Source organism: Podarcis bocagei (assembly GCF_964188305.1).
Source record: "Podarcis bocagei genome assembly, chromosome: 16".
Classification (NCBI taxonomy): Eukaryota; Metazoa; Chordata; class Lepidosauria; order Squamata; family Lacertidae; genus Podarcis; species Podarcis bocagei.
The window spans coordinates 1,280,680-1,306,084 of NC_138142.1; the positions used below are offsets into that span (position 1 = coordinate 1,280,680).

General features: G+C 48.6%; 2 protein-coding genes and 2 long non-coding RNA genes across 4 annotated transcripts in view; 2 read left to right on the forward strand and 2 right to left on the reverse strand.

Annotated features, from left to right (window-relative positions):
- Positions 1-651: 651 nt before the first annotated feature.
- On the reverse strand, positions 652-10,336 carry CRYBB1 (crystallin beta B1). Its single transcript, XM_081175345.1, has 6 exons — positions 10,141-10,336; positions 9,021-9,174; positions 7,009-7,127; positions 3,671-3,803; positions 3,356-3,498; positions 652-1,028 (listed from the first exon to the last, which is right to left on the reverse strand). The coding sequence occupies exons 1-6, from the start codon at positions 10,209-10,211 to the stop codon at positions 845-847; spliced, it is 804 nt and encodes a 267-aa protein (XP_081031471.1). The 5' UTR covers positions 10,212-10,336; the 3' UTR covers positions 652-844.
- Positions 10,337-10,865: 529 nt separating this feature from the next.
- On the forward strand, positions 10,866-17,349 carry CRYBA4 (crystallin beta A4). Its single transcript, XM_081175348.1, has 6 exons — positions 10,866-11,460; positions 12,329-12,383; positions 13,230-13,348; positions 14,021-14,162; positions 15,527-15,669; positions 16,664-17,349. The coding sequence occupies exons 1-6, from the start codon at positions 11,393-11,395 to the stop codon at positions 16,809-16,811; spliced, it is 675 nt and encodes a 224-aa protein (XP_081031474.1). The 5' UTR covers positions 10,866-11,392; the 3' UTR covers positions 16,812-17,349.
- A 4,335-nt stretch (positions 17,350-21,684) lies between these two features.
- On the forward strand, positions 21,685-24,464 carry LOC308576205. The gene is made up of 3 exons (XR_014003141.1): positions 21,685-22,323; positions 23,086-23,262; positions 23,933-24,464. It is a non-coding gene; the product is annotated as an uncharacterized lncRNA (long non-coding RNA).
- LOC308576209 overlaps positions 23,359-25,405 on the reverse strand; it is a 148,526-nt gene continuing 146,479 nt past the window's right edge. The window contains exon 2 of the long non-coding RNA XR_014003149.1: positions 23,359-23,675. This is a non-coding gene — a long non-coding RNA (uncharacterized lncRNA). The remainder of the gene's footprint in view (positions 23,676-25,405) is intronic.

A 25,405-nucleotide genomic window follows, 5' to 3' on the forward strand; every position in this document is an offset into this window, starting at 1 on the left:
GGCTGTTTGTTTGTTTTGCAATAAATATTCAAGCTAATTATGACTTGTGTGCTGTGTTACCAAGACGGCAACCTGGGCTCCTGACATCACACACACACACACACAAACACGCGCTACTACTGCATTACAGATTTTGATTAAAATGGTATGGTATATAAATTAATTAATTAAATAATATGGGGGTGAAAATCAGGGAAATGTTATATATAGTGGTACCTCTGGTTACGTACTTAATTTGTTCCGGAGGTCCGTTCTTAACCTGAAACTGTTCTTAACCTGAAGCACCACTTTAGCTAATGGGGCCTCCTGCTGCTGCCGTGCTGCCACCGCGTGATTTCTGTTCTGAAGCAAAGTTCTTAACCCGAGGTACTATTTCTGGGTTAGCGGAGTCTGTAACCTGAAGCGTATATAACCTGAAGCATGTGTAACTTGAGGTACCATTGTACATGCGTGATGCACTTTTTAAAGCAATTTTTAAAGCAAAGTGAACTCCAGTCTTTTGGGTCCCCTCCAGGATGGGTGCTCTGAAGCTAAAGCTTCATTCGTTTCATAGAAGATTCGCCCCCGTGGGGAACCATCACAATCCCAGAGCTAAATCCCAATGGGACATGGTAGAAAAACACACACACAATTTTTAATCCTCTTCTTGACTATATTTTAGTTTGGATAACTACACAAATTTTGTCCACCAAAGTGCAATGTACAAGTGGAAGGTTCAGTGAACACAAAAGGGGAGCGCTGCTCTTGCTTGTAGCAGGTCCCTCGGGGGGGGGGGGGAGGCAGCGTCTTCTCCTCCACCTGCTCCACCAAACTTCTCAGGTTCTCTGCCGGCTGCCCGAGGGGCTCACTCAGTTTGAGGGGCTCCTGGCTGGAAGGAAGCAGCCTTGGGGGCCCACAGCATGTCACGGATGCGCCGGATGGACTGGATCTGCGGCTGGGAGGCGGCCCACTCATTCCAGTGTGCAAAGTCTCCTCTCTCAAAGAGATACTGGTAACCCCGATAGCCAGGGTACTGGTAGCCCACCCAGCTGTGGGGGGAACAAAGAGAAGGCTGGCATCAGTAAACACAGGGAGGAGAAGGTGCCGAGCTATCTCTCGCCCAGGGCTCAGCTGCCCAAAGCCAAAGCCACAGGGCAGCCAAGGTAGGGCGGCCTGGCTTTCATAAAAGCCAGTGGTTAAAAAATCATCCCAAAGCAACACGGATCATAGGGATCCAGTGCAGTTATGGGAGGCTGCAGTCTTCAGGAAGAACTTTCTGAGGGTAAGAACTGTCCGACTGCAGAACAGAGAGCTTTGGAAGGCTGTGGACTCTCCTTCCTTGGGAGTTTTTAATCAGAGGTTGGAGGGTCGTCTGCCATGGATGCTTTAGATGAGATTCCTGCCTTGCAGGGGGTTGGACTAGAGGACCCTTGGGGTCCCTTCCAACTCTACCATTCTATGATTCTGTGATTCAGACTTTTCAAAACAGAGAACCACCTTCAGCCCAAACATGCATTTGGGAGGATCCACTTAGTTTTGTGCTGCCTATTTGTGTGGTGGTGGGGATGCTAGTGCTGCTGTTTCACCCACAAGGAAAGCCCTGCAAGAGAATCAGGCCAAAAGGCAACATCCTGCTTCCTGCAACTGCCAGCCAGATGCCCCTGGGAAGCCCAGAAGCCAAAGCTCTCCCCTGCTTGTACCCAGGAACTCATATTCAGAAATAAACTACCTCTGCACATGGAGGCTCCATCTCACCATCATGATGACTAAGACTAACTGACATAAGGACTCCCCCTTCTCTTTTCCCAAGTCCCCATTATATAGCTACTTCAGCTATTGACAATCCCTCTTATCTTGCAGTTCCAAAAATTAATGTTGCGTGGGAAGGATTTCCATGGTCTCGCCCAAATCTCCTGCCCATCAATTTCACTGGATGATCCCAAAGTCCTAGCATGATGAGAGAGGGAGGAAACATCCCACTTTGTGGGAGCAACAGAGGCAGATTCCTCTCCTTAGGGAAATACGCCACCCAAAGCTCATTTGAACACCAGTAATGTAGGATAGGGATGCGGGTGGCGCTGTGGGTAAAACCTCAGCGCCTAGGACTTGCCGATCGCATGGTCGGCAGTTCGAATCCCCTCGGCAGGGTGAGCTCCTGTCGTTCGGTCCCAGCTTCTGCCCACCTAGCAGTTCGAAAGCACTCTTAAGTGCAAGTAGATAAATAGGTACCGCTTTATAGCGGGAAGATAAATGGCGTTTCCGTGTGCTGCGCTGGTGCCGGCTCGCCAGAGCAGCTTCGTCACGCTGGCCACGTGACCCGGAAGTGTCTCCGGACAGCGCTGGCCCCCGGCCTCTTAAATGAGATTGGCGCACAACCCTAGAGTTGGACACGACTGGCCCGTACGGGCAGGGGTACCTTTACCTTTTTACCTTTACCTTTACCTATGTAGGATAACCAGCTTCATATAACAAACATGCTTATCCTAATTAATGCATGAAGGGGTTAATGCCATAGAGTAAGCTGTCTTGCCAGGCTTAGCTAGGTCACTCCCCCTCACCTTGGGGAAAAGGTAATCAAGCCTATTGTTCACCCTCAGTCTACCTGAGACGCTCAGCATGTAAAGAGATCTGAGCGGCTTGCTCCAAGCTCAGACCTCATGGCTCTTACAAACCACTCTTCAATTTCTATACCGATAATTATTTAGGAACTTCACCACTGTAACTAAACCAAGTTTTACTGCCTCTGCAACTTTTCCTGAATGCTATATGGAAAAGCACATAAATCTGACCATTGGAGAGTTGGTAAGTAAACTGTTTTTACTTACAAACTGTTTTAAACTTACCAAGCATGTGGTCTTTTTCTATGTTGGGGTAAGAGGGGGCTATTTGGGAACTCGCAAGGTATTTTTTAAAGGTCGAACAGCCTATATTTGCACTGCATATATTGTGATTTTAAATCTCTGCTGGGTTCTCTCACCAAAGAGTACTTGCCCCAATCCTGGATCTTGGCACCCAGGAAATTCTTTTTATATCTGTTTTTTCCTTGCCACTAAGAAGTGGAGTGCTTAGCATTCGGAACTCACCATTCCCTGACAGGATCTGCGGTTCATGCCAGGGGCTGCAGCCCAAACCCTTTCTTCTCCAGGAGGAATATACGAAGCTACCTTAGACCAAGTCAGAGCATTGGTCCATTGAGCTCAGTATGGCCTACACTGACTGGCAGAGGCCCCCCACAGAGGAAGTCTCTGCCAGCCCTGCCTGGAGATGCTGCCAGGAATTGAACCTGGGGTCTTCTGCACGAGATACGGAGCTTTCCCAAAGAGAAATGGCACCCATTGATTCAGAGGGAAGCGGTCAGATCCAGGCTCTGACTTACATTCCACTGGGCACCTTCACGCTGCCCAGACGCCCACAGAAACCGTGGGCCCAGAGGGTTGGCACGTCGTCTTCCTGGATCTCCATCTTGTTTCCCCTGAAGTTGGCACTTTCAAAGAGGAGGATCTTCTGCTCTTGGGCCTCCTGCTGCGAGAGAGAGGGGGGGCATCAACTGCTCCTCTTCCTCACCCCCACCGGTTCCCAGGCCACAGCAAGAGGTGGCAGAATGAGATTGCGAGGGAGGAAGAGGTCTGGGAGGGAGTGGGGGCCCTCAGCAGATGCCCAAAGGCACTACCCTGGCTAGGCCTGGACTCACCATTCTCACGGGGCGCAGGGAGCGGAAGCAGTCGCTGCGGCAGCTGCTGGACCAGGTGTCCCATCGCGGGTACTCGCCCTTCTCGAGGATGAACATTTCGCCACGCAGGTTGCACTGCTCAAAGGCCACCCAGCTGAGGGCAGCGTGCAAAGGAAGGTGTGTCCAGAGGACGGGGGACATTGGCAGCCACAAGACAGAAAGATGGAGGGTGACTGGATGCAGCAGAGCCCCTGTGACTTGGCAGTCAGCATTTCAAGACAGCAAGGTCCTGGGCGGGGGGGGGGGCGGCCCTCCTCCCCTCCCACCTGTAGAACCCAGCTGGAGGGGCAACTAAATCTTCCTTCAGCACTCCAGAGGGCAAGGGCTCTGCTTGGGAGGCAGAGGGCAGCACTGTCTTCCAAGGCTTTAGATCACCCCCCCCCCCCGATTTGTGACCTGATGGCGAAGATTATCAACTTTGGGTGGGCCTAGCCCCCTCAGATATTTTATGGGGGGGCAAAGACCCCTTGGCCCCTGGGAGTTGATTCCTGTGGGGGAGAGTACTGCTGCTATTGCCCTTGTGTCCTGCTTGTGGGTTTCCCAGAAGAGGGTTCTGGCTGGGTACTGTAAGAGCAAGATGGTGGGCTAGATCCCCTCCCCCGGCCTCATCCAGCTAGAGGGCTCTTCTTAGGTGCTTGAGTTGAGATCCCTGCATTGCAGGGGGTTGGACTAGATGACTCTTGGGGTCCCTTCCAACTGCATTTCTATGATTAGATGCTGATGGGGACCACAAGTGGGTGGTGGGACAACTTTGTGGCATGTGCCACACCAGCAGGAATACCACCGTCTGTCCCTCCTATTAGCGGATTTAACTTCCAATTCAGTTGACCCTCTCCAGATTTAAAGGTCCATTTCTTCTGCTCTTGAGTCCATCTTCCTGATGTTACATTTGCTGTGACTCATCTTAGCTTTGCTGGGATTCCTTAAGCATTACCGGCAAAAGTAATAATAATTTGTAATAATAATACAGTAGTACCTCGGGTTAAGTACTTAATTCGTTCTGGAGGTCTGTACTTAACCTGAAACTGTTCTTAACCTGAAGCACCACTTTAGCTAATGGGGCCTCCTGCTGCTGCCGCGCCACCGGAGCACGATTTCTGTTCTCATCCTGAAGCAAAGTTCTTAACCTGAAGCACTATTTCTGGGTTAGCGGAGTGTGTAACCTGAAGCGTCTGTAACCTGAAGCGTATGTAACCCGAGGTACCACTGTAATTTATTACTTATACCCCACCCATCTGGGCAGGCCTCCCCAGCCACTCTGGACGACTAGTAAACAGTTGAAAGTCAAGGCTGCTGGCTGAAAGCAAAGCATTTTTGCAAATCAGCTCAGCTCCAAACGTGACTAGATTTACTGCAAGCAGAACTACTTGTCAGGTCATAGCTCCCATTCCTTGAACTGTGATATGCCTAAGGAAGCAGAGTAGCCTAGATTAGAATGAGAATGTGTTCTTATAGTTACAGGTAGGTAGCCGTGTTGGTCTGCCGTAGTCGTAACAAAATTTAAAAATTCCTTCCAGTAGCACCTTAGAGACCAACTAAGTTTGTTATTGGTATGAGCTTTTGTGTATCTGAAGAAGTGTGCATGCACACAAAAGCTCATACCAATAACAAACTTAGTTGGTCTCTAAGGTGCTACTGGAAGGAATTTTTTTAAATTTTGTTTCATATATTATGTTAGAAGCTTCCCAGTGTGGCTGGGGCAACCCAGTCAGATGGTCAGGGTATAAGATAATAATAATAATAATAATAATAATAATAATAATAATAATAATAACAACAACAACAACAACAACAACAACAACAAAAAAACAACAACAACAACAACAACAACAACAACAACAACAACAACAACAACAATAATAATAATAATAATAATAATGCCTTTAAAGCATGGCGAAGTGGAGCATCCTCACTCCCACCAGAGGAAGCGATGGCCAGCAACTCTGATGTCTTGGAAAGAGTACTGGAGAGATGGATGGAGGAGAGAGCTGTCAAGGGCTTCTGGGCCCCAGGGCTCGGTCTGTTGGAGGCAGTAACACTTCTGAATATCACCACTCACTGGAAACTGTTGGAAGGAGCCTGGTCTTGCACTTGGGCTCTGCTTGTGGGCTTCCCATAATAAGCATCTGGCTTGCTACTATGAAAACAGGATGTTGGACCAGATGGGCCATGGGCCTGATCCAGCAGGCTCTTCTTCTGGGCTTATGTTTGGAGCTATAAAATGGCTGTAAAAGGGGATTTAGTGCTTGCTTTGGGGGCATCAATTTTTGCTTGCTTTAACCAACGGCATTCATTTTGTTCTCCCTTTCACTCCCACCTGTATATTAGCATGCCTCCAAGGCTTCATCCAATTTTGCATGATTACTGTGTATTTAGATGCATAATTCCCAATTGCATTCAAGTGAGTTTACTTCGAGGTTAGTGTGCACAATGGACCCTCTCACCATGAGCTCTTCTCTGCCGCTTCCTCACAAAAAAAGCCTAGGTTGCTGCAATCTGGCACCCACTTACCTGGGAGTAAGCCCTATACTGTAAACCACAAAGAGACTTACTTTTGAGCAAACATGTCTACTGAGTAGTAGAATCTGCAGGAAATAGCTTACATGGAGTACTTTATCTCAAGCTGAGATTTCAAGGAGACCCTAACAAGAAAGGGAAGGGGGGTGTATCCAAAGAGCTCATTTGTCAACGCCAACTCTGATTTCATTCATTGTTTAGCCTGGAGAAGAGGAGGTTAAGGGGTGATATGATAGCCATGTTCAAATATATAAAAGGATGTCATATAGAGGAGGGAGAAAGGTTGTTTTCTGCTGCTCCAGAGAAGCGGACACAGAGCAATGGATCCAAACTACAAGAAAGAAGATCCCACCTAAACATTAGGAAGAACTTCCTGACAGTAAGAGCTGTTCGACAGTGGAATTTGCTGCCAAGGAGTGTGGTGGAGTCTCCTTCTTTGGAGGTCTTTAAGCAGAGGCTTGACAACCATATGTCAGGAGTGCTCTGATGTGTTTCCTGCTTGGCAGGGGGTTGGACTCGATGGCCCTTGTGGTCTCTTCCAACTCTATGATTCTATGATTCTAGAAACACGAAAACATAGCAGCCTGCCTGGCTCATCTCACATAAAATAGGGGAGAGGTCTTATGTTGCTTCCTTGTTTTCTTTCTAGGAGGGTAGAGATTTACTTTTTTAAAAAGAAGGAAGAAAGCGAATCACCTGGGACTCCTATTGGCTATGAAGCCTAGCACATCCCATCTCCAGCACCTGCCTCTCGATAACCCTGTTTGGCTGAGATCACTTACGGTCCAGAGGTTGCTAGGACACTGCGCACCCGGTCAAATCCATGGTCCCCCAGGTTCAGGCATGCACTGGTGAACTCCATCTGCTTGCCCTGAAAGTTCTCCTGGTCAAACACAATGATCTGAAAGAAGCAATATGAAATGTCTCCTGGGGGCGTTGGGGGAGAAGCACAAGCAGCAGTTATTAGAGGATTTGTTTCTTTATTTGCTATGGACATTTATAGTCTCTCATTCCCTGAAAGGTCCCAGGGCAGGCAGCACATATAGATTAAAGTCCCAGTTTGGCAATGTAACACCAGAACAAAATGCATCAACAGCACAGATGCGATTACAAGAAGATCCAGCCAGAATAGGTCATTTTGCTGCCCCAAATCAAAATATGAACCCTGAGAAGTCTGTGCCACGTCAGACGGGGCCAGCTGCCAGAGGGCTACTTACTGCTCCATTGACACCTTAAGGAATGAGCGCTCAGGGAGGGTGGCTTGAATGTCCAGGGATGCAGCAGAGGTGAGCTCTGGAGCCACATGTACCAGATTCAAATCCTTCAGCAGGGATTAAGGAACAGCATAAATCCAATTTTCATACTTTGTAGCTCACAAACTCCCTGCTGGGTTAATACAAGAACACATGCGTGTTTGCACACATGCATGCACACCCAAACACATATATCCCTGGTGTGCTTGGGGAGGAAATGGCCATGTAGTGAACTTTCTCTGCCACCCTCTGTTCTTCCTGTGTTTCCGCCACCCAGCTGCCTTATCTTCTTTTATTCCTGTCAGTTGCCAGAGCGCCCTTTCAATTTCCCATTTAATTCAGATTCTGGTAAGATGTTTCAGGGCGCCGTGTCCAGGGTTGGTGCCTTTGCCTTACAGAGGAAAGACTAGTATGGTGAAGCTATTTTGTAAGGTTTCTATACAGAAAAAGCAAGCAGAGCATACGGGGAGGTGAATGCCAACCCCTCTGATAAGACAGCAGACCCTGGAGAAAGATGCAGCTCTTTATGATTTTTTGCTTTTCTTTACATCCCACTTTTTCTCCACAGACCTCAAGATAACTTGCATTCCCCCCATATACACCTTGATCCTCACAAGAACCTAGTGGGCCAGGCTAGGCTGAGAGCCAAACCCCCTCCTGGCAGGCATTGGGTAGGGGGAAGACGTTCTGGGCACAGAAGCAGAGCCTTAGCAGTGGGTTGATTCTGCCCTGGTTTGTTCTGTGATGCCAGCCCACTATTTCTGTCTGAGGGGGGATAAAAGATGACAAGAGCGAGGCGAAGCCAACCAGAATCTTTGTGGTACAAGAAGTTACAGTATTTCAGCAGGAATTGTGGGCTAGGCACTGACTGAAAGTGAAGCAGTGTGACCAGCCCAAATCTTGTGAGGGTGCAAACAGTATTGGAAATGGGATTGCCCATGGCTCCCCCTGAGCATTGTGAATACAAATCACCCTGCATGCCCCATAGGAAGGATATCTAGAGGGGTCCCCAGGGGTGGAACCTGGGTCCCCCGTGGCCTCCCCAGTCCAAGGGGGGCATGTCATGGGCTCTTTCCCACGGCTGCCTGCTGTTTCTTTCAGGAGGTCAGGGGTGTTTGTCTGGGTGGAGAGAGTGAGCAGTCCTGCATAGGGAAGCTTTTTAAGGTTTCATGTTTCACTATGTTTTGATATATGCTGGAAGCTGCCCGGAGTGGCTGGGGCAGCCCAGTCGGATGGGAGGGAGTACAAATCAATGGTTGTTGTTGTTATCACTTTCCTGAAGCTCTGGTGGCCATTCCATTGCAGCAGAGAGAAAGAGCTGCAAGTGTCTCCTCACCATTCTTTCCAGTTCTGGTCTACCAGCCACTGATCTAACCAAAGGATAGGGACTGGGCTTCCAACAGGGCTCTCTTCCCTTCCCCTCCCAAGACAGGCCCAGACTGGATGCAGCACCGAAGGGACAGCCATGCGCTCTAAGGGATCAGGGCCTCCTCCCCATGTCCTGCCTCTCTGCTCAGAACTGGCACCTTCTCCCAACTCACCCGGAAAGATTCTGAAGAGGACTCTTCACCCTGACTGCTGGAATCGGGGGATGAGTTGGTGGATGGAGTGGGACTGTCTTTTTCCTTCCTGTCCATGTCATGGCTGGGAGGGGTGGTTCTTGTGTTTTCGGACATGGCCGTGTCTGGGTAAGACCTGAAATTGTAACACTTGTTCAGTTAGAAAGCACCTTTTCTGGTGCCTACCCTACATATCTGGAGCAGTCTCATGCCACCTCCTGCCCTTTCCTGCTGACTCCCTCTGGTTTCTCAAAAGAAAAGCACTTTTTGCATACTTTTCCACACAACTAATCATAAGCTGCAAATTAAAATACAACTGCTATCGTCCTGGGACACACTTCCTTACTGCAGGAGCATTCTGGTGAAATATGCTGTTACTTCTCCTTCCAATGTCTAACTTGTGGGACAGAGTTTGTCGCTTCCCAAAATTCATCTTGCCCTTTTGGTACTATTCTGTTTTCCACCCCTGCCTTTTGCTGCCAGTTCCTTTCTGCCCTTTCTTCAGGGCAGTGTGTGCTTTTCATCAATGCTCAGAGGAAAGAACCCAGGAAGGGCCTGCTGGATCAGGGCAATGGGGGACCACCTCACGCAGCCTCCTGTTCTCGCAGTGGCCAACCAGAGGCGTCATTGGGAAACCCACAAGCAATGGAGTCCCAGAGCCCTCTGCCCTCCTGTGGTTTCTAGCAACTGGCATTCTGAAGCACAGCTGTCTGCAGCTGGGGACACAGCCATGATGGGTGCAGCCATTGATAGCCTTCCCCGCCTCCATGAATCTGCCCGGCACTCTTTCAAAGCCATCGAGGTTGGTGGCCATCACTGCCTCCTGCGGGAAGAACGACTTTCTGCTCCCTGTCCTGATAACATTTCTTTGATCTGGTCCATCTTCCTGCTGCTCAGATCCTGAGCCATCTTTCCCGCTGCTTGAGGGACTGACGAGAAGGTTTCCATGGTGAAGGAAGTGAGCAAGAAAAGGGCTCTCCCCGGGAAATGAAGGCAGATCTCATGCCTTGATGGGGTGGGACACACACACACACACACACACACACACACACACACGGTAGCCAGAAGCCCCCAGATGTCTCCAGGATGCAGGGCACCTTACCTCCACCTCTTACCTGGGTTGCTGGTGCTTTGTGGTGGAGTGATTGGGCTGGTGTCGTGACTCCCCTGCATTTTATACACTCTCGTTTTATGCCCTAGCCAGGGCAAAGCCCAGGAGGACACAATGGAGATGCTTGGTCATCGGAGTCCTCCTCAAAGGCCACAGTCATCACATCTTGCAATGAGGGCACTCAGCTGGAAAACCACCAGATATCCACCCCAGCCCTGCCCTCTGCTCCACAATACCCGCCACCCCCACCCCGCCGCCACCACCAGACTGGTCCTCCCTCCCAAGCAGAGCAGTTGCTGATGAAGCAGCTTCCATTGTGGAGCTTGTGAAAAGGCCTTCCTGGGCTGAGGAATATTTTGCAACTCAGTCTGTATGTCAGGCTATAAATAGCATCCCAAGCAGGACACGCAGCCCCAAGACCACCTACCCAACCTCCAGGCCTCCTGGACCAGCCAAGAGAGCCACGCAGTGAGGGAGACCCAGGTTCAAACCTTCATTGGCACCCTGGGTGGTTCTGAGCAGATCCCCATCCCAGTCTCCCCTTTGTCCCACTCCACAGGGTGTTGTGGCTTGTCAGTGCCATGAGGCCACAGAAGAAAATTGGAAGAGTCCTGCTGGATCAGGCCAAAGGCCCATCTAGTCCACAATGCGCTCCTGCCTACGGTCAGTCAGACACCCACAAGGCGGGGGCTGATGGCAACTGGCATTGGAAAAGGTGCCCTGCCGCTAACAGTGGAGGCAGGACAAGCCATCGTGGCTGGTAGCCATTGATAGCCATTTCCTCCATGAATTTGTCTTGCCTCCTTCATAAGAGCTGGTGGCCGTTGCTACTTCCTGTGGGAAGGAGACCCAAAGTTTAACCAGGCGCTACTCCGTCTTGTACCTTCCAACATTCAGCTTCACCAGACCGCCCTGCTGGCTTCTAGCATGATATAGGTGGCTTTCTCTCTATCCTCTTCCTCCACCTCGCACACCATTTCGTAGGCATTCTGCTTATGCTCTGAGGCACTCCTCATCCCCTTGTTTCTGGGCCAAGCTTAGCATCAGGGAAATAGTAGTTCTGCACACAGGGGCTGCTCTGAACCCCACCATGTGCCCAGTGACTTTTTCCCTGTCTCCAGTTCCTGCGCTGAGAGGAAGAGAGGGAGAGTGACTGTGAGGGGTCGGGCTCTGGATGAGGCCAGCTTGATCCTCTGGGAGACAGACTTTTGTTCCGGCCTGTGCTGAGTCAGGGCATTTGGGGATGCACAGCGGATATAAAAATCCCTCTGGAGAAGAGCTGATGGGGAGAGTCTGGCTGGAGCTCACCAGGTAAGTGCCGTTGGAAGTCCCATGGGGAGGCATGCCCCAGGCAGGCATGGCTCCGTTCGCTTCAACCCTAGAACAGGTTCAGGCAGACTTGGGTACAATCCTGGAACTAGCAACCCCAGGCAATGGGTGTAAACTATTGACTCAAGGAAGGATTGGATGTCATTTTCCGAGGGCAACGTGCCCTGATAGGTGTCTTAGTGGCAAGAAAGGGGAACCATACTCTGCACATGCTCTGTGGCAAACTCATCCGTAAGTGCTGTGTAGTGGTGAAAGAATCTGTCAATGTCGGTTCTCTCAGTTCCTCATTTTTTCCAACCTTAAATTTGGTTCTTCACATTTCTATAACAATTTGAAGGTTGTCCTTTTTTAAATCTTTATGTGTATTCTTAAGCAATTTAGTGCAAATTTCTTCTGCTAAAGATATTTATGTGAACAATTTTGACCAACGTACACATTTTGCAAGTAGTTTGCTCTAATAGAATACAACTGTGTATGCTATTTTCACAAATACATCCATTTTTAATGCACATTTCACCCTAATATTTGAATGTTTGAAAACTTTGGTTGGTTGGAAAACTTCATTGCAAAAATTCATATATGTGCAATTTCAAAGGGTAGGTCTGTGTTTGGTTCTCATCTTGTTAAGGAAAGTGTAAATGTGATGAAATGTGGTTTAAATGCGTCCTGAATTGAGTGTCTTCCCTGCCCTAGTCCTGGCTGAAGGCAGGTCCTTTGAGTAATCACTACTCTTGCCCTTTCCACATGTTTCGGCTGAGTGGTGTGGCCTGGAAAAGAGGTTTCCAGTGCTAACCTTAGCTCCCCAAGACGTCCTGGAACACCTTTGGCCCTGCGCTTTTCTCCCCCACAGGGAAGCAGAGTCTACCATGAGTCATCACAGCGGAAAAGTCTCTGGACTTTGGAAGGTATGGAGCAATGAGCCATGTGTATAGCAGGGTTGTAGAGGAGTCCCAGGGAACAAACTTTTTTGCAAGGGGGGGGCGGTATCAAGAAACCGTGAAGGCAGAGAACAGAAATTTGGGGCAGGTTGCTTGAAACCAATTAACAGAAGCAAATCATGTTATTTATCTTACACTTCCGATCTGCCAGGTGCTTCACTGCATTCATTGTGCTCTCCCCCCAAGTACCCTGTCAGTTAGGTTTGCAGCCGTCCCATTTTGCAGATGGAGAGCTGGGGCTTAGAGTGAGTGAATTCTTCAAGGCTAAACAAGGAGTCCAGGACAGGGAAGGACTTGAGCTCAGATGTTTCTGCACTAAGGAGGGATCATATGGTGTAGTGATTTGGGAGCACTTGGCTCAGGCCTGTGTTCAAATCCCCTCAAAATCTCCCTTCCCCTCCCTCCTACTTCACTGGCTCTTCTGGGGATAAGATGAGGTCATTTGCATTCATGTGCTTCCTCGTGTTTGCTCACGCAGGCAGCTGCTTCTCCCCAGAGGTGCTGCTTGTGGGGTTGAATGCGGACGCATGCCTTCATATACAACTGTGGCGGGCATTGAGTGTGTGGCTTCTTCCACTCACCCCTGCACTCTGGAAAAGGGGGTCAGGGTCACTTCTGGCTGCTCCTGACCCTTCTCTCGACCAAGCCTTCAACCCTCCAGTGAGGAATGAGAGACCCTCACCCACCAGTGCCCCTTCAATCCTGCCAGTCTGAGGGCAGATCTCTGAGCAGCAACAGCAGGTTCTCTGGTGGGCTTTCCTCCCTGCTCCCCCCTCCCCAGGACCCTGAGCCCCCACCCTCGTCTCTTCTCAGATTGTGGCCTGGGACGAGCCCGCCTTCCAGGGCCGGAAGCATGAGTTCACCTCTGAGTGCTACGACATCACATTGTGTGGCTTCGACAATGTCTGCTCAGCCCACGTTGAGAGCGGCACGTGAGTTGGCTCCCTACTGCTTCCCAGAACTCTTGCCCACTTTCTTGCTTTTCCTGGGACCCCTTCACCCCACTGCCCCTGCCTCGTCCTCACCTTCGCTCTGGTGGTGAATGCCTCGCTCACGTCATGAGTGGACCTTGCTGAGCTTCAGAGCCTGATTCCTTTCCTCAGAGTTCCTAGCAGGTAAACCCCTAGACCTGCTCAGATGGGGAGTGTTGTGCAGTGGTTAGTGCTGAGCTGGGACGTTGGGAGACCAGGGTTCAAGTCTCTGCTCAGCCACAAGGCTCCGCTGGGTGACCATGGGTCCATCACAGTATCTCGGCCTAACCTACCTCACAGGGTTGTTGTGAGGATGGTGTGGGGAGCGCTTTGGAGGAAAGAAGGAGGGATATAAATGTAGTGAATCAATAAAATAGCTCCAGCTGCCTTGGAGAGTGAATGTGCACAGGACTATGCTGTGTGCAGCGGGGAGAGAGTGCGCCTGGCCTGTCTTGTGCATTCACGCCAATGTCTGCACACAAACATTCCGGCACCACGCAGGGCACAGCCGGATGATGCTTTTCTAGCCTGCTGGGGCCGAGCTTTGTTTGCAGAATGTTCCTTCCCCCCTCATCCCCCAAGCTAAGCCTGCACCTTCCTGGCTACAGAGGCCCACCTCCTTTCTCCCCACAGGTGGGTCGGCTTTGAGCACCCCGGTTTCCAGGGGCAGCAGTTTGTGCTGGAGCAAGGCGACTACCCCTGCTGGGAAGCCTGGAGCGGAAGCAACGCCTACCATGCCCACCGGCTGAGCTCCTTCCGGCCCGTCTCCTGTGCGGTGAGCAACTGGGGTGGGCCAGCAGGAGGCTGCCTGGAGGGAGTTGTAGCCCAGGCTGCCTGAGGGTGGCAGGGTGCCGGCCTTGCATGCAGACGGTCCCAGGCTCAGTCCCTGGCAGCATCTCTAGGGAGGGCCAGCGAAAGACCCTGCCTGAAACCTGCAGAGCCTCTGCCTGCCTGCGCATGCAATACTGAGCAGGCGGACCAAGGTTTAGACTCCAAATTATGTTCCTCGGTGAGAGTAGGGTTGCTCTGCTGAGGAATCATAGAAATGTAGAGTTGGAAGGGGCCCCAAGGGCCATCTAGTCCAACCCCCTAGAAAGCAGGAATCTCAGCTAAAGCCTCCATGACAGGTGGCTATACATCCTTTGCTTAGAAACCGCAAAGAAAGGAGAGTCCACCACCTTCCCAGGGAGACTGTTCCACTGTCAACCAGCTCTTACAGTCAAACAGTTATTCCTGGTGTTTAGTCAGAATCTCCTTTCTTGGAACCTGAAGCCAGGGGTCCAAGTCCTCCCCTCTGACTTGCTAAGCTCAGCTTTTTTATTTTGCTAACAAACTTAAGATGAGCCAGGCAGAATCAGACTCAGGTGGGTCCATCTAGCTGAGCATCCTACATCCCGCAGTGGCTGAGCCAAGGAGCCTACCCAGCAGCCCTGAAGGTAGCATCCTCCTCATCTTGTTTAGTCCCAGCAGCTGTTACTCAGAGACAGACTGCTTCTAAACCTGGGGGTTAAGAATGTTGCTTCTCCATGAATTTCCCTCATTCCCTTTGAAAGCCTTCTGGGCCAGCAGGCATCACCAGGTCTCAGGCAGGAGCTAATGGTTGAAGTAAATCACTGAGAAGTCCCTCCTGTGGTCTGCCCTGGGTCTACTGCCAAAGAACTTCATAGCTTTGTGCCAGCAAGCCCACTGGAACCCCGCTGTCAGCCATACTGCCTTAGAGGTCACAGGGAAAGTCAAAACCGACCAACCAAGCCCTGCACTACTGACATCTGGAGAGGCAGGGGGCAGCTCAGCCAAGCCTCTCATCCCTCCAGGAGAAGCGTCAGTAGGAGGAAGCAGCCAGCATCTCCTTGACACAGGAACGCAGCCCTTGGGGTGTCAGTGGGCTGCCGGGCTTTCGTCATTCCTGACTAAGGGCCACACTGGCCTGGCGGGAATTGTTCACATCCAGCATCTGAAGGACTGTAGGTTGCTCACCTGCGCCGTAACAGATTTGGCTCCTTGGCTGTAGAGGTCCAAGAGCTGCAGGACAGACATGGTGGCTGGTATCATTATTGATATTGATATTGTTGTTATTTGCATTTATTAACAATGAGGAGTCCAGGCCAGTGCCTAAGATGATGTTTTTGCCCTGCACAGAATCACCGGGAGAGCAAGATGACCATATTTGAGCAGGAAAATTTTATGGGACGCAAAGGGGAGCTGAGTGATGACTACCCATCTCTCAAGGCGATGGGCTGGGGCAGCAATGAGGTGGGGTCCCTCCGTGCGAGTTCTGGAGCGTAAGTACTTTTTTTGGGCCCTGCCAAGTACTCCTCTTCCATTTGTTTCTCGGGGCTGGAACTGAGGGTCACATTTCTCAGGGCGAGTTTCAAAGGAGAGCTGATGTCAGGGAACTGACATCGGAGCAGAGTGGAGAGGCTAGGCTCCCAGATTCTGCAGGAGAGGAAACGAGTAAGGGAAGAGAGAGGACGTCCTCTGGGGAAAGAAGTCCAGGTGACACCAGGAAGAAGGGAGAGGTAGAGAGCACTTCGGAGGGGAGGCTCCGAGACTCTTCCAGTGAAGTCAGTGAGGAGGGTGGAGGACCACCGCTTGGCACGCCCACTCTGCGCAGAAGGCTTCCGCGCAGAGAGGCGAGGCGAAGGTTGTCCGTTAAGGAATTCTTATGCTGGAGGAAATTTAGGAGACACCCACTGACGGATTCTGCCAGCGATTGAGCAGCAGCGCATAAGGGCTGCTCAGCCGGGGAAAGACACAACCACCCCAAGCAGTTGGGAACGGCTGGAGGTTTACACACAAGCAACCCCAATTCCCATGATAGCTGAGCTAGCATATTGCAACGTTTTCATGTCCCTGGACTTGTCTTTGGTAGAGAAAGGGCTTCCTCCTCCTTTCTGCAAGGGATTGATTGATAGCAATAGGATGGAGCCAATACGACTTTGCACAACAAGGCCTGGTGGCCTGGCCTGTGACATTACCTTCTGGTGTTTCTGTGGGCCCTCTGGTCTGAAGAATGTAGCTCCCTGAACCCAGCAGAGCGGAGGCCTTGCCATTCTTAGGGGCCTCTGCTCCCTAAGAATAAACAGCAGCAGGGAATTCTATGTGGATGAGGATGGTGTGTGGCCTTGCAAAATCAGAGTTTTCTCGCAGCCTCCAAACACCCCCTGCCCTCTGAGCACTTTGAGGGAGTCCTAAGCCCCTGGCTGCCCTGCTCTGTGCTGGCTTGATCTCCCCACATCTCAGCTGATTTCTCCCCCCTCCTTTCTGTCTCCTCAGATGGGTATGCTTCCAGTTCCCTGGGTACCGGGGCTTCCAGTACGTCGTGGAGAGCGATTGCCATGGGGGCGAATACAAGCATGTCCGGGAACTGGGATCTCATGCTCAGACCTCCCAGGTGCAATCCATTCGCCGAGTGCAGCATTGAGCAAGCCCCATGCAGCGTCTGCCACCTGCCTGGCCCCTGGGTGGGTCTGCCAAGCCGAGGGTTACTTCATCCTGTGCTCCCCTTGCCATGCGCTGGCACAGTGGAATAATTAACTGCCAGGCCACAGCAAGGATTTCCTCCGATGGTGTGTTGTCAAGTGCATTTGTTTAAACTCTTCTGAATATATGGCTGTCACAGGCAGAGAGAAAAAGCCAAGGATCTCTACCCATCTAATGTTGTAACCCAAGGCATCTGGAAGGCTCTCAGAAGGCATTGCCTACTCCCACCTCCCCCCAAACCCATGAACACCACAACTCTCAGGAGGCTGCAGTCTCCCTTTCATGCCAGTGGTGTGGCATCTTCTCCCTCCCTTCCCACCCCTATTCCATCACCAGGCCAAGGAAAGTTTCACATATAAGCCAGAGAGATGCCAGCCAGCAATGGCTCTGAAGCAATTATAGGGCTGCTCCCTCAACTCAGACAACTGTCAAATATTCGCAAAGGGGTGGTAGAAGCATTGTGCTGATAAGAGTTTCACTCTTTGGGGTGGCGTGGGGGGTAGGAAAGGGGTGTGTGGGAGAGAAATTTTGCACAGTGAAATTGCTTGGTTTGTGCATGAACTTCACTGCTTTAAGGTCGGATTCCACTGCAGTAATCAAGAGACATTTCCTTACAAGGGAGATTGGGGTGGGAGTTGGAGATGATCCCTGGGGAATGGCTGAGGGAACTCCATCAGGAAATGAGTGTTGGCTGAAACTGCTAATAAAGTCACCATATTAACGACTGTCTCAATACATTGACCTCAGACTTATTGCTGCCACAAGCATGGATGGATCGGAATGGGGTGCTTGTACAAGAGAAGGGGGGGTCCTGAGCGTGAGGCCTGAATGTGTTCAGAGGCAGTCTACCTGTGAAGAACAGCATGGGCATACTATACACCATACCTGCTTGGGAGGGGACACAGCAGGAAATAGGATCTCCCATTGTCTTGATCCAGCTGCGGGACTTTTTTTATTATAACATTTTTATTAAATTTTCAAGAAAAACAAAAAACACACAATAACAAATACAACAACAACCAAAATATATACAAAACAATATCAAATCGATAAAATGGGATTCTCCGAATCCCGTGACTCCCTTCTCCCCCCCACCCACTGCATATCATTTCTACTCCAAATTATTATTATTTACCTCAGATTTTCTGTACTATTTCTAAAATTACAAGTGTTTTTAAAATCCTGCCAATGTATTAACCTGTTTACAATACTTTTGCAAAAGCATAATAAACATTTCCCATTCTTTTTAAAATTTGTCATCTTGATTTCTGAGCTTTCCAGTTAGTTTCTAGTCCAGTAACTTGGTTTGCCAATCTTCTTTGGTTGGGACTGATTCCTCTTTCCATCTTTGGGCTAACAGTATCCGGGCAGCCGTCGTAGCATACAGAAACTTTTTTTTTCTGGTCTTTTGGAATCTCTGCTCCTACAATACCTAATAAAAAGACTTCTGTTTTTTTTTAACAAAGGTTACTCTAAACATTTATTTCATTTCATTATAAATCATTTCCCAAAAGTTTTTAACCTTCCTACATTCCCACCACATATATAACGTACCCTCTGTTTCTTTACATTAACAACACTTATTAGATCTTTTTGCTAATTTAACCGGGGTTAGATACCACCGATACATAATTTTCATATAATTCTCTTTCAGCAGAGTACATGCAGTAAATTTCATATCTGTCTTCCAAAGCCTTTCCCAATCCGCCATTAATATATTATGTCCCACATCTTTCGCCCATTTTATCATAACACATTTGACCTGTTCCTCTTTGGTGTCCAACTCCTAAGAGCAGATTGTAGATTTTTGACAGCACTTTTGTACTACCTTCTACTATTTCTCTTTGAAGTCGACACTTCATAACTAAATTCTTTCTTTTTATCATTTTAAAGTGTTTCATTTAATTTAAAATATTGTAACCTTCTGTTACTTTTTCTCTAACATCTTCAAAACCTTTTAATTTTAATTGGTTGTCCTCATATTCACTTTTTTCATAGATATTACTTCTAATGGGGAAAGCCACCATGGCGTTTTCTGTTCTAATAGATCTTTGTATTTCTCCCAGACTTAAAGAATCAAGTTTATTATTATATGATTATAAAAACTTTTGTGGCCTTATGATACCATAGATACGCATGACAACCAAATCTATTATCATGACCTTCCAAATCTAAGAAATCAGCATTTGTTAAATTTATCCAACCCAGGATCCAGCAAATGCAAGATGCTTCATAATATAATCTTAAATCCAGTAGAGAGAAACCTCCTCTATCTTTAACATCTATTAATAATTTGTGTTTAATTCTTGGTTTTCCCTCTCTCCAGATAACTCTTGATATGTCTTTTTGCCATTCTTTGAAGCAGCTCACACTGCTTACCACCAGGATTGATTGAAACAAAAACAATGTTTTTGGCAATATGTTCCTCTTTATCACTGAAATTCTACAAACTCAGCTGTGGAACTCTTCTTAGGATTCCCATTGGGAAGGCCTTTTGTGTCCACTGATATAAACAAAACAAAACAACAAAACAAAACAAAACAACAAACAATCCAAATCCCACCTCTCCTCCTCTTTCATAGCCCCACCTCTATGCCTATCCTTCTCCTCCACTAAGATCTCCTCCTTATGACCTATACTGATCAACGGCAGTTGGTGCCTTTTAAGCCAGCAGCAAGAGATTTCACAAAGGCTGCTGGGGAGTTCTGTTGCCACCCATCTTGAGTCTGGGCCCCTCCAGCCACTCCTGAGTTGAGGTGCTTCTTCAGACCTTGGAGGCACCTGATCTTCCACCTGCCAGCTTGCAGAGTGTGGGCAGCCAAGTCAGAAAACAGGTCCATTTAACTTAGTGTTGCCGACACTGGCCGGCAACAATGGCTCTCCAGGGTTTCAGGGAAGAGTCTCTCCTTGTTCTACCTGGAGCTGCTGCTGGGGACCAACCTTAGGAACTTTGCTTTCTTCCCAGGTGGCAAACGCTTCCATCTGCTAGCCTTTGTGGGCTGTCGAGCTTCCCAATGATATAGCTGCTGGTCCCCTCTGATAAGGGCGAGGCCAACATGCCCACCCCCATCCCATAACCACACCGGCCGATTTCCAGCTGGACTGTGACTATACTTGGCCATGATGAGGCCAGAGGGGGCTGAAGACTTGGAGTCTGCTGCCGACAGCTCCCTGCACAGTGCAAGTTGCTAGTCACCCTGACCTCTGGTGGGAGTGGATTCCACGCTTCATTGATGCCGTGTGTGAAGAAGTCCTTCTTCTTGCCTGTCCTGAATTGTCCAAGATTCTGCTCCATTGGATGACTCCTTGGGGTTCTAGCATTACAAGTAAGTGGAGAAAGGTTTTTCTCTGCTCACATTCTCCACTCTGTGCATCATTTTACATCACTGTCATGCCCACAATTTACTTTTTCTAAACTAAAAGGGCCAAATGTTGTAACCTTGCCATACAAGGGATCTGCTCTAGTTCCTCGAGCATATCAGCTACCCTTTTCTGAACCTTTTCCAGCTCTACAATACATTTTTGAGGGTAACACACCCATGTGCTATTATACATTTTAAAGCACTGTCCCTCCAGTAAGCCTGACATTTGGTTTCTTTTTAAATCATCAAGCTTTATGCCCTCAAGTGCACATGTGTGGTCCAGTGCTGGAGGGCTTTGATGTTCCAAGGTTCTCTGTCATCCTTTTCTCTTTGGGGGTGTTGGGTAAGGTTTAAAGGGAGGGCGGATGGATGGAGAGCTCTTACCAACAGTGTGCTGCTCACTTCTAGCTTGGCTCAACGCTTGTGATGCAGACATCAGCTACAGGCACAGAAACTATGATGGCGACTTCAGAACTATGGTTTCTGCCCATACATACAAATTTGATTGATTGCTTGATTAGTCCAGCTCATGGGATTAATCAGCTTAGGATTCTTTCATCATGCAATTGCCTTACTTCTAGCTTTCCACAAGTGATTTGGGGGACAGAAGTTGTGGGAGGCAAAAGAGTTGCAGGGTGGGGAGAGAATGGTGGAAGAATCTCTACAGATGCAAAAGGCCAGTCATGTAGGGGAAGGACCAGTTGAGGTTAAAAGCCAAGCTGTGAGCCAGGAAGCTCCCAGTTCCAATCTTGCAATGGTCTTCCTTCCTTGGAAGTTTTTAAGCAGAGGTTGGGCGGCCATCTGTCACAGATGCTTTAGCTGAGATTCCTGCATTGCAGGTGACTGGATGACTCTTGTGGTCCCTTCCAGCTCTACAATTCTCTGATTCTATGCTGTTTCCCCAACAATCCCACAAACATTTCAGGACAATTCCTCCTCTTCATCACTGCTGCAATGCAACCTGCCACCTTGGCATTCTGTTGGTTTCACAGTCTGTTTACTCACCCCTGATAAATTTGTCTTCAGCACTCATGGGGGGGGGGGAGTGAGGGGGTGTGTATCTTCCCTGGGCTGAATGACATGATTTTGACCCAACCCATTAATTAATAGCTCATTAGGAGCCCAAATTTGTGATAGATCAGCAGTGGACTTGGCACACTGGCTTAATTTAATGATTTCTTGCATTACTTTGCTAATCATCTTTAGTCTGATTCAATTCATCTCAATGTGACTATGCTAATTTCTAATTAGGGCTGAAATGCCAATGCTGCATATGAACTGCAGGCAACTGTCTTAAGGCAACGGCCGAGGATCCTCTTTTGCCGGCCAAGTTCCTCTCTGATAAGGTGCATTTGCGTGCTGATGGTGCAAGCAGCTCCCTCTGGCCGCTTCCTTCCTTTCGCTCCTTGCTTGCCGCTTGTCTTGGGGGGGTGGAATGTGCAAATGGGTCTCAGCTGCTGAGCTTCTCAGGGAAGGCAGGAAACTTTGCGAGAAAAGTACTCCTGCTAATTCAAAACATTTATGTTAGCCGATATAAATTTATTTAGTGCCATAAATTACATAATTGAATTTTTATTTCCTTCATATATTTGAGTGAAATAACTAATATTTTGAGTCGGCTTGGCCTGCAGATGTCTTTCACAGGAACATATTTCCTGTAATATTATGCCTGTATAAAGCTGACATTTAAACGGTTTAATAAATGAGCAGTTGTTTGACTTGTTTCAGATTCAATACATTCTGGAATATTAATAAAATATATTTCATAAGGCAGCTCAATAGACCATCGCCATACAAAGACCATGATTTATTAGTGATACCTTTGCTATTAGGGAGGGACAGATACTCAAAATGTCATTAAGGTTAAAATAATAATCAATCACACTAATTAGACCCTATTTTTCATATGCAAATATAATTAAGCATACACTTCCCAATAACTTTAAAGAGAATTATTGGAGCGGCGGAAAGGGTGCTAGAGAGAGGGAAGGAGAGAGGGGTCCCCTTTTGCACTAATGGAGCAACCGTTTCCCCACTTGAACATGCAAACAAAACCACTTTGTGTTTTCCCCATAACTCAAAAAAATTCAGGCAGTGTCAGGGGTTCAGGAGCAGAGGCGAGGGCAAGGGAGGAAACAGAGAGCGAGGGGGAGGAGACAGAGGAAAAGATGAGTGATGACGACGACCCGAGATCTCCGAGTCTTTCCAGTGAATCAGAAGATTCACAGAAAGGAGCGCCAGTGGCCAGAACAAGGGGGGAACCTAGGGGGACACCCCAGGAAGAAGGGTCCAGAGGGGGCTCAGAGGGGAGCAGTTGGAAATCAGGACCAGCGTCACCAACAGAGAGCAGGGGAGAAGAAGGGCGCCAGGTATCAAGCGCTGGCAGCTCGCAACAGGAGGGAGGGCACGAGTCAGGAGTGGCCACACCTCCATCGGGGAGCGAAGAAACGGTCAGGCGGAAAGTGGAAGGTTGGGCGCGCGCGCCAAGTTCAAATGCACAGGAAGATGGCGCAGTAAGCAGCCCGGAAAGGGAGCCAGGTCCTAAGGCCCGGCGCAAGGAGACAGGAGGGTCCGGGGGGTCCGCGTCAGAAGAATCCCGGAAGGAAGAGACCACGGGGGGCAGAGGGACCCAGAGAAGAACAGTCAGGCGGAAAAGGTGGAGTAAGACTAGGTTAGTAAGCTGGTGCACAGGGGGCGGAGACTCAGACGGAGCTTCGCCGGTCTAACCCTTAAGACGTAGAGCTGCACGCAGCAGCTTGAGAATGGAAACTGTAACTCAATAAAGACTTTTATAAAGTGAACGCTGGCTAGCGTGATCCTCTGTGAGCTAGGATCTGGAAGCAGCTCTGACAGGCAGCATCAGGGAATAACGAGGCCTTCAGGGGGAAGCTGCTTTGGGGAAGCAGAGGTAAATTCTGAAGTGCAGGAGCCACAATGAGGGACCCCCACAGCAGCCACAGAACCATGGAGAATGCAAAAATTCAGCCAGCTGCTCCGATCATGTGTATAACACCCACACACCCTATTATGGTAAAATCTGGGTGCGGGGCTACTCTGCCACCCAGCTCGTCGGACTAAGTCCGCGGGTCCCTGTGGAAGAAAATGAGCTCAGCCGGAGACGGAGCAAACTGCAGAAGATCCAAGTTTATTGCGCAACAGGTTCAAGATGAGATTGAACAGCGAGAAAGGGGTGACATGAACTTTTGAAACTTCCCTCCATGTCCCAGAATACAGTGCAAAATACATCCCAGTTACATCATGAATACATTAAGAAGAGGTTGGGTTACACAGATTACATCATGAATACATTAAGAGGTTAGGTCACACAGGATTAACATATGGAGGAGGGAGGGGGGAATATGCAGAGCTGGAGATATGTGCAGATAAGCACATCCTGAGTACCTGATGAGAAGACAATGGTCCATGTATGCATGGTCTGCCACCTGGCATTGCCCGGAGGAAAGGCTTGGCAGAGTGATTTGACAGGATTGGGTCTTGACACCTTGCTTGAGGGATTATGGAGGACAGGGGAGGTGTCATGGAGTCCTAGAGAAATTGAGCAAATTGGCACGTTGATTTTCTATGGATTTTATAGATTTTAGTCCCTTTTGACATTGACAATTGGAAATAAATGGATATATTGTAGCGAAGAAGGAGGTGAAGAAGACATGCCCCCCCTTCCGTATCACACCCTAAACAGCAGCAACGCCATAACATCCCAAGATCACAACCCTACACATTGTTTCCGGGGAGGAAGCTCAACAGACCTCGGATACATTGACTTCTGACTGCTAAAGTGCAGCTTGTAAAGCACATTGAGCTTTAGCAAAAGATCTTCAGCTAGCTGAAATGTAACCTTTAGCTTTTAATTAGAAGTGCAAACAACCCAGCGAACATGTGTTAATCATTAAAACTGCAAGCATGAAGTAGGAATCCCTTCAAAGAAAAGAGGGGTCCAGCCTCTATCTGATTGTCTTCCTCATCCTCCTTCCATGCTAATCAGTCATAAACAATAGTAAAGCTTAAAAGCCTCATCAGGATCCTGATTCACAGAGCCAGGAGGGTCTGCGAGGAAGCATGGCACTCCAGCAGATGACACTATTACCCCCGCGCTGAAAAATATCGCAGACCTGCTCTCCTGCTCTGCACAACAACATGACAGAGGTGGCTAAAAATCAACAGGGAGAGATAGAGGACCGCAGAGGAGGAAGCTGCAAGTGATTTATTTGCCCTAACAAATAAACCAATCCACGTTACTGTTCTTCAGGGGCAAAATGGTTTATTTGCCAGTTATTTAAAAAAATGCTGTTTTAATGGAGGTCCTGCCTCTGAGGACTGCTAAAGGCAGGAGAGCAACTCTCTGCCACTGTTGTGAGCTTGGGTAGTTGGAATGTAGGACAACTGATGAGAGCCCTCCTTGTATTGTTTTGAAATACATTCATATGTTAGCAACATAACTACCCTTCTACCTCTTCTGTGCTGTCCAAAACTGTCTCACTGCCACATGCGCCAGAGCAGCCTGTGCTACTTTGGACCGTGTCCCTATTTGAATTCCCCTGCGAGGAAGGAGTGGTCCTCATAGTCAACAAAAGAGTGGCAAAAGCTGTACTGGGATGCAATCTTAAAAATGATAGAATGATCTCGATACGAATCCAAGGCAGACCTTTTAACATCACAGTAATCCAAGTTTATGCACCAACTACTGGTGCTGAAGAAAATGAAATTGACCAATTATATGAAGACTTACAACACCTTATAGAAATGACACCAAAGAAGGATGTTCTTCTTATTATAGGGGATTGGAATGCTAAAGTAGGGAATCAAGAGATAAAAGGAACAACTGGCAAGTTTGGAGTTCAAAACGAAGCAGGGCAAAGGCTAATTGAGTTCTGCCAAGAGAACAAGCTGGTCATCACAAACACTCTTTTCCAACAACGCAAGAGGCGACTCTACACATGGACATCACCAGATGGACAGCATCAAAATCAGATTGATTATATTCTCTGCAGCCAAAAATGGAGAAGCTCTATACAGCCAGCAAAAACAAGACTTGGAGATGACTGTGGCTCAGATCATCAGCTTCTTACAGCAAAATTCAAGCTTAAACTGAAGAAAGTAGGAAAAATCACTGTGCCGGTAAGATACAATCTAAATCAAATCCCTTATGAATACA